The sequence below is a fragment of the Oncorhynchus kisutch genome, linkage group LG1 (assembly GCF_002021735.2).
Source record: "Oncorhynchus kisutch isolate 150728-3 linkage group LG1, Okis_V2, whole genome shotgun sequence".
NCBI classification, from domain to species: domain Eukaryota; kingdom Metazoa; phylum Chordata; class Actinopteri; order Salmoniformes; family Salmonidae; genus Oncorhynchus; species Oncorhynchus kisutch.
This window is the reverse complement of record NC_034174.2, coordinates 10786896-10796150: the sequence shown is the minus strand read 5'-3', so window position 1 is coordinate 10796150 and position 9255 is coordinate 10786896. Positions and strand designations below refer to the sequence as shown.

The window sequence follows — 9255 nt, the reverse complement described above, 5'->3', positions numbered from 1 at the left end:
AACACAGTTTCTACAGTAGCTTCCTGTAGTTTTGTAACACCGTTTCTACTGTAGCTTCCTGTAGTTTTGTAACACAGTTTCTACTGTAGCTTCCTGTAGTTTTGTAACACAGTTTCTACTGTAGCTTCCTGTAGTTTTGTTATAACCTTTCTACTGTAGCTTCCTGTAGTTTTGTAACACAGTTTCTACTGTAGCTTCCTGTAGTTTTGTAACACAGTTTCTACTGTAGCTTCCTGTTGTTTTGTTTCACAGTTTGTACTGTAGCTTCCTGTAGTTTTGTTATAACCTTTCTACTGTAGCTTCCTGTAGTTTTATAACACAGTTTCTACTGTAGCTTCCTGTAGTTTTGTAACACAGTTTCTACTGTAGCTTCCTGTAGTTTTGTAACACAGTTTCTACTGTAGCTTCCTGTAGTTTTGTAACACAGTTTCTACTGTAGCTTCCTGTAGTTTTGTTTCACAGTTTCTACTGTAGCTTCCTGTAGTTTTGTTATAACCTTTCTACTGTAGCTTCCTGTAGTTTTATTTGACAGTTTCTACTGTAGTTTCCTGTAGTTTAGTTTGCAATCAGTTATAGTGAGGTGGAAATGTTCCTACTTCTCCTCTTGATAGCCTAGTCAATGACCATTGATAAAACCATCTACTCAGCCCTTTGACATGCTAAACGGGTCCAGCCGAGGCCTCTACAGTGCAGGGTGACTGACCGGTATTGCCCATTTCTGTGACCTGTTTAAAAAGCTCCTTAAAACAATGTGGAAATAAACAGATAATCCCTTGATATCAGAACAGGCTCACAGATCGACAACAGTCAAAACAACTGTTATAAATAAAACAAATAGAACAATAAAACAACTGTTATAAATAAAACAACTGTTATAGAACACATAAAACAACTGCTATAGAACACATAAAACAACTGCTATAGAACACATAAAACAACTGCTATAGAACACATAAAACAACTGCTATAGAACACATAAAACAACTGCTATAGAACACATAAAACAACTGCTGTAGAACACATAAAACAACTGTTATAGAACACATAAAACAACTGTTATAGAACACATAAAACAACTGCTATAGAACACATAAAACAACTGCTATAGAACACATAAAACAACTGCTATAGAACACATAAAACAACTGCTATAGAACACATAAAACAACTGCTATAGAACACATAAAACAACTGCTGTAGAACACATAAAACAACTGTTATAGAACACATAAAACAACTGTTATAGAACACATAAAACAACTGTTATAGAACACATAAAACAACTGCTATAGAACACATAAAACAACTGTTATAGAACACATAAAACAACTGTTATAGAACACATAAAACAACTGTTATAGAACACATAAAACAACTGTTATAGAACACATAAAACAACTGTTATAGAACACATAAAACAACTGTTATAGAACACATAAAACAACTGTTATAGAACACATAAAACAACTGCTATAGAACACATAAAACAACTGCTATAGAACACATAAAACAACTGTTATAGAACACATAAAACAACTGTTATAGAACACATAAAACAACTGTTATAGAACACATAAAACAACTGTTATAGAACACATAAAACAACTGTTATAGAACACATAAAACAACTGTTATAGAACACATAAAACAACTGTTATAGAACACATAAAACAACTGTTATAGAACACATAAAACAACTGTTATAGAACACATAAAACAACTGTTATAGAACACATAAAACAACTGTTATAGAACACATAAAACAACTGCTATAGAACACATAAAACAACTGTTATAGAACACATAAAACAACTGCTATAGAACACATAAAACAACTGTTATAGAACACATAAAACAACTGTTATAGAACACAAACAGAACATATAATATCAAAACAAATGTGTTGTAATTTATGGTATTTAATGGTCACATAACCTTCCAGATAAAATCACAGACAAAATAGGCTCAGCCATATACATAACCTGCTTCCACAGTCAGTCAGTCAACCATAAGGAAACTACTGTTGATGAATTCTAACCTGTATTGATAGTGAGACAGTACTGTGCAATAGAGTGGGGCATACAGTATGTACAAGGGTTGCATATCTCAAAAAGTCACACAAGTCTCTCATGATTTACTCTAGTCTGAGTGAAGCCTGTGATCTCAAGTGAAGAGCCTTCCCTAAGTCAGTAGTCAGCAGATCCAGAATCATATAGTCCAGTCCACTGGACCTACATACCTGTCGGCAACGTGGGAGGTTGATTTGGATCCCAGCCTACTGAAGGAGCTGTGGGTGGTTGGGAGCTTCAGCCTGTTCAGCCGCGTGTGGGGTAGAAAATGGCTGGTGGTGCTGGAGATAGGAGCGAGCCTGCACATTACCTCCTCTCTGTTTCCCATTCTCAATCAGTGCTTCAGGGCTTTTACGAGTACTAAAGTAGCTCTCTTTTGTTTTCCACTCTCTCTAGTCAAAAATAAGATTCTAGTGCTCTAGGGCTTTTAACCGCAGAGTGCACGCTGTGTACATGTATGCAAGGTGACGGATGAAGGAATGTTGTGTTTGTGTGAGGTGACGGATGAAGGAATGCTGTGTGTGTGTGATGGTGGCTAGTCATCAACACCAAGTTGTCCCCTTACTCTGAGGACACACCATGTAATCCTGGCCTCTGGTTAACTCCTAGATCTGGCCTCCACAACCCACCTGACTGGAGAGGAGAGGATATATTTACTTATGGGTGGTCCCTAGACTCGAACCCTCTATTCTGCCACTGCAAGAGCTCAGAAGACTACATATACTGGCATGGCATGGGTCCTGAGATCCTCAAAAGGTTTTACACCTGCACCATCGAGAGCATCCTGACGGATTGCATCACTGCCTGGTATGGCAACTGCTCGGTCTTTGACCGCAAGGCACTACAGAGGGTAGTGCGTGTGGCCCAATACATCACCGGGGCCAAGCTTCCTGCCACCCAGGACCTCTACATCAGGCGGTGTCAGATGAAGGCCCTAAAAATGGTCAAAGACACCAGCCACCCTAGTCATAGACTGTTCTCTCTGCCACGCTGCTGCTACTCTGTTATTATCTATGCATAGCCACTTTAACAACTCTACCTACATATACATAATTACCTCAATTACCTCGAAACCGGTGCCCCCGCACATTGACACATTGACTCTGTACCGGTACTGGCTGTATATAGCCTCCACATGGACTCTGTACCAGTACCCCTGTATATAGCCTCCACATTGACTCTGTACCGGTACCCCCTGTATATAGTCTCCACATTGACTCTGTACCGGTATCCCCTGTATATAGTCTCCACATTGACTATGTAGCGGTACCCCCTGTATATAGCCTCCACATTGACTCTGTATCATAACACCCTGTATATAGCTTCCACATTGACTCTGTACCGGTACCCCCTGTATATTTCCTCCACATTGACTCTGTACCGGTACCCCCTGTATATAGCCTCCACATTGACTCTGTACCGGTACCCCCTGTATATAGTCTCCACATTGACTCTGTACCAGTACCCCCTGTATATAGCCTCCACATTGACTCTGTACCGGTACCCCCTATATATAGTCTACACATTGACTCTGTACCGGTACCCCCTGTATATAGCCTCCACATTGACTCTGTACCAGTACCCCCTGTATATAGCCTCCACATTGACTCTGTACCGGTACCCCCTGTATATAGTCTCCACATTGACTCTGTACCGGTACCCCCTGTATATAGCCTCCACATTGACTCTGTACCAGTACCCCCTGTATATAGCCTCCACATTGACTCTGTACCAGTACCCCCTGTATATAGTCTCCACATTGACTCTGTACCGGTACCCCCTGTATATAGCCTCCACATTGACTCTGTACCAGTACCTCCTGTATATAGCCTCCACATTGACTCTGTACCGGTACCCCCTGTATATAGTCTCCACATTGACTCTGTACCGGTATCCCCTGTATATAGTCTCCACATTGACTCTGTACCAGTACCCCCTGTATATAGCCTCCACATTGACTCTGTACCGGTACCCCCTGTATATAGCCTCCACATTGACTCTGTACCGGTACCCCCTGTATATAGTCTCCACATTGACTCTGTACTGGTGCCCCCTGTATATAGTCTCCACATTGACTCTGTACCGGTGGCGGCTGTATTTTGCCCCGCTTTTGTTATTATTCTTATCTCTTACTTATTTTTTTGGGGTATTTTCTTAAAACTGTTGGTTAAGGGCTTGTAAGTAAGCATTGTTGTATTGGGTGCATGTGACAAATGAAAATGAATTTGATTTGATTTACTGTGTAAACCTTTACGTGTTTGTTTTTCACAATCAGCAAAAGTCCCATAAATCAAAGTGAGGAACATAGATGTAGGGAAGGTAAATACCTGGTTATTATTACTCTCAATACCTGTGTGAGGTGACCGGGTTGAGGAAACCAGGGGAACAGGCTTGTCAGCATTACCTACCAGTGACCCCCACCCCCCTTATCTCCTAAACTCTCCTTCTTTCACTCTCTCTGCTCCCCCACCACTAAGTTAACATGTGATTTGGCAAACCAAAACAGACAGGCTGAAAGGTGAAAGGGTAATATTATCATGTTATTTTGTGACTTTATTAACAACAGACCAAGGTAAATAAAGAAAACCTCTCCTTATTGTCAAATGTAGCCTCTATCAGTAAATTCAATATTGCTATTAGATAATGCTGACAGCACAATCATTATTTCAGGCTAATATGCTACATCAAAATCAAAATGACTTGTCAAATGTTCCCGAATACAAGTGAGATGCTTACAAGCCCTTTCTCAACAATGCAGAGTTAATAAGTAAGACAAGTTGCAAATAAACATAGAAAATAGGAACACAATAGATAACAATAACAAGGCTCTATACAAGGAGTCCATGTGCAGGGGTACGAGGTAGTTGAGGTAATATGTACATGTGCAGGGGTACGAGGTAGCTGAGGTAATATGTACATGTGCAGGGGTACGAGGTAGTCGAGTTAATTATGTACACATAGGTAGGGATAAAAGTGACTAGGCGTGTGTGTGTGTGTGTGTGTGTGTGTGTGTGTGTGTGTGTGTGTGTGTGTGTGTGTGTGTGTGTGTGTGTGTGTGTGTGTGTGTGTGTGTGTGTGTGTGTGCGCGCATGTTGGAGTGTCAGTGTAAGTGTGTGAGTAGATTCCAGTGAGTGTGCAGAGAGTCAGTGCAAAAAAAGGATCAACTCCAATAGTCCTTGTAGCCGTTTCATGAACTGTTCAGCAGTCTTATGGCTTGAGGTTAGAAGTTGTTCAGGAGCCTTTTGGTCACAGACTTGGCGCTCCAGTAACACTTACAGTGCTGTAGCAAAGTGAACAGTCTATGGCTTGGGTAGCTGGGGTCTTTGACAATTTTCCTGGCCTTCCTCTGACACCACCTGGTATAGAGGTCCTGGATGGCAGGAAGCTCCCCATTACCCTCTGTAGTGCCTTGTGATCAGATGCAAAGCAGTTGCCATACCAAGCCGTGATGCAGCCAGTCAAGTTACTCTCGATGGTGCAGCTGTAGAACCGTTTGAGGATCTCAGGGCCCATGCCAAATCTTTTCATCCTTCAGATGGGGAAGAGGCGTTCTTGTGCCTTCATCACGACTGTGTGAGTGTGTGTGTGTGTGGGTGTATCATGTTAACTCCTCAGTGAGGTGGACACCGGGGAACCTAGAGCTCTCGACCCGCTCCACTACAGCCCTGTTGATGTGAATTGGGACGTGCTCAGCCCTCCGTTTCCTCTAGTCCTTGATCAACTCCTTTGTCCTGCTGACGTTGTTGTCATGGCACCACACTGCCAGGTCTCTGACCTCCTCCCTATAGGCTGACGTTGTTGTCCTGGCACCACACTGCCAGGTCTCTGACCTCCTCCCTATAGGCTGACGTTGTTGTCCTGGCACCACACTGCCAGGTCTCTGACCTCCTCCCTATAGGCTGACGTTGTTGTCCTGGCACCACACTGCCAGGTCTCTGACCTCCTCCCTATAGGCTGACGTTGTTGTCCAGGCACCACACTGCCAGGTCTCTGACCTCCTCCCTATAGGCTGACGTTGTTGTCCTGGCACCACACTGCCAGGTCTCTGACCTCCTCCCTATAGGCTGACGTTGTTGTCCTGGCACCACACTGCCAGGTCTCTGACCTCCTCCCTATAGGCTGACGTTGTTGTCCTGGCACCACACTGCCAGGTCTCTGACCTCCTCCCTATAGGCTGACGTTGTTGTCCTGGCACCACACTGCCAGGTCTCTGACCTCCTCCCTATAGGCTGACGTTGTTGTCCTGGCACCACACTGCCAGGTCTCTGACCTCCTCCCTATAGGCTGACGTTGTTGTCCTGGCACCACACTGCCAGGTCTCTGACCTCCTCCCTATAGGCTGACGTTGTTGTCCTGGCACCACACTGCCAGGTCTCTGACCTCCTCCCTATAGGCTGATGTTGTTGTCATGGCACCACACTGCCAGGGACCTCCTCCCTATAGGCTGACGTTGTTGTCCTGGCACCACACTGCCAGGTCTCTGACCTCCTCCCTATAGGCTGACGTTGTTGTCCTGGCACCACACTGCCAGGTCTCTGACCTCCTCCCTATAGGCTGATGTTGTTGTCATGGCACCACACTGCCAGGGACCTCCTCCCTATAGGCTGACGTTGTTGTCATGGCACCTCACTGCCAGGTCTCTGACCTCCTCCCTATAGGCTGACGTTGTTGTCATGGCACCACACTGCCAGGTCTCTAACCTCCTCCCTATAGGCTGACGTTGTTGTCATGGCACCACGCTGCCAGGTCTCTGACCTCCTCCCTATAGGCTGATGTTGTTGTCATGGCACCACACTGCCAGGGACCTCCTCCCTATAGGCTGACGTTGTTGTCATGGCACCTCACTGCCAGGTCTCTGACCTCCTCCCTATAGGCTGACGTTGTTGTCATGGCACCACACTGCCAGGTCTCTGACCTCCTCCCTATAGGCTGACGTTGTTGTCATGGCACCACACTGCCAGGTCTCTGACCTCCTCCTTATAGGCTGACGTTGTTGTCATGGCACCACACTGCCAGGTCTCTGACCTCCTCCCTATAGGCTGACGTTGTTGTCATGGCACCACACTGCCAGGTCTCTGACCTCCTCCTTATAGGCTGACGTTGTTGTCATGGCACCACACTGCCAGGTCTCTGACCTCCTCCTTATAGGCTGACGTTGTTGTCATGGCACCACACTGCCAGGTCTCTGACCTCCTCCTTATAGGCTGACGTTGTTGTCATGGCACCACACTGCCAGGTCTCTGACCTCCTCCTTATAGGCTGACGTTGTTGTCATGGCACCACACTGCCAGGTCTCTGACCTCCTCCTTATAGGCTGACGTTGTTGTCATGGCACCACACTGCCAGGTCTCTGACCTCCTCCTTATAGGCTGACGTTGTTGTCATGGCACCACACTGCCAGGTCTCTGACCTCCTCCTTATAGGCTGACGTTGTTGTCATGGCACCACACTGCCAGGTCTCTGACCTCCTCCTTATAGGCTGACGTTGTTGTCATGGCACCACACTGCCAGGTCTCTGACCTCCTCCTTATAGGCTGTCTCATGTGCATATTCTTTGATTCAACATTTAATTGACCTTGTAGGCTATTGTATGGAAGCAGGGAAGTGGTGAAGCAAGCAGTATATTACACCTGCTTTTATAATCAAACCACCTATTACAGTTTCCTCGAGGTCTAAAAATAGCCTTTTATTTGACACCAGGATTTTTAAGTGGTGAAAACTGGGCTTAAAGGCAAAGCAGTCAAATAGCTCAGACCAGAATGAATCTCGGTAAGTCACAAGGTTGTCGACCACAGGAATATTCCTGTAGAGATTTCACTAGAAAGAGGAACAGTGAAAGTTAACAGTCTGATCGGGAGGCTTCCGCGTTTCACCTCATGATTCTGGAATGAAAACAACCCAACAAGCCTAAACCTATTTTTAAACCAAGTTGTACATGTTCCCGAGCTCCACCAACGCCCACAGCACATGGAGGTAACGCATAATTGTTATACAATAAAGTTTATGGTCTGAAAACCTTGATACTAACCCTGATAATACTGCACAAGTTTATGTCAACGTGCAGTTAGTCTCATTTACAACCCAGAGTTACCCAATGTCAAGTAATTAAGTCATGTGTTTTTTCATCTCACGATAGACTACAGAAAGCTACAGGTCACATTCTAGAGACTGAATTCATTTGGAATCCTCTGCTGTTGGGCAGAAATCAATAGTTAAGTCATGCAGACCTGAGACAGGGAGACTTTCTTTCCACTGGTGACCAGATCACATGGAGAGAAATCAATAGTTAAGTCATGCAGACCTGAGACAGGGAGACTTTCTTTCCACTGGTGACCAGATCACATGGAGAGAAATCAATAGTTAAGTCATGCAGACCTGAGACAGGGAGACTTTCTTTCCGCTGGTGACCAGATCACCACATGGAGGGAAAGAGGGAAGGGGATTGAAGCTCAGTAAAGGAAAGTGCTGATGTGTCTGCTCTGACTGGTTGTGAGTTGACAACATATTATCAATCAATACTCCAAAAATGTGTCTTATTCCAAGTGCTCAATGAATTGAACTACTGAGTAAAAATGACATAATGGTAGAAATGGTGATCCATTCATTCAGAAATGATAAATAGTTGAGGTTAGTGCCTATAAGGGCCGAGTATAAGCTTACCTGGCATTGGGTCTGGGTGGTCCATTGGCTTTACCTGAGCCTTGCTGCCTGGCCCGAGATACACTTCTCCATAACGGCATCCTGCCTGTCGTCTCCTCTCTCTCCCCCATGCAGCCTGCTGCTGTTTGCTAGTAGGAGAAAACAGCAGCTGCCCCGAACCTTCCCCGCTTGCTCTGCAAGCTGCTTCCTTATAATCTCCTCAGGCAGTAAACACATTACAGTCAGAAAGGAAGTAAGGACTGTTTCATTGGTCTTACTTTGTTAGTGGGACGTCACACTGTCTGTTGCATCCTGAGGCAGGAAAGGACTGGAGAAGGTCGAGGGCCCGGGGGCCTGGGGTAAAGTAGGGGCTGGGGGGCAGGGGGTAGTAGGACTGGGGGGCTGGGGAAAGTAGGACTGGGGGGCTGGGGGAAGTAGGACTGGGCGTCTGGGGGAAGTAGGACTGGGGGGCTGGGGGAAGTAGGACTGGGGGGGCGGGGGGAAGTAGGTCTGGGGGGCTGGGGGAAGTAGGACTGGGGGGCTGGGG

General features: G+C 45.4%; 1 protein-coding gene across 1 annotated transcript in view; it reads right to left on the bottom strand.

Moving 5' to 3' along the window:
- Window positions 1-8913, bottom strand: part of LOC109879241 (rho GTPase-activating protein 40) — a 43946-nt gene extending 35033 nt beyond the window's left edge. Inside the window, exon 1 of the mRNA XM_031826009.1 lies at window positions 8730-8913. Coding sequence (XP_031681869.1) covers window positions 8730-8839 — 110 coding nt within the window. The 5' untranslated portion in view covers window positions 8840-8913. The remainder of the gene's footprint in view (window positions 1-8729) is intronic.
- Between the last annotated feature and the right edge of the window lie 342 nt (window positions 8914-9255).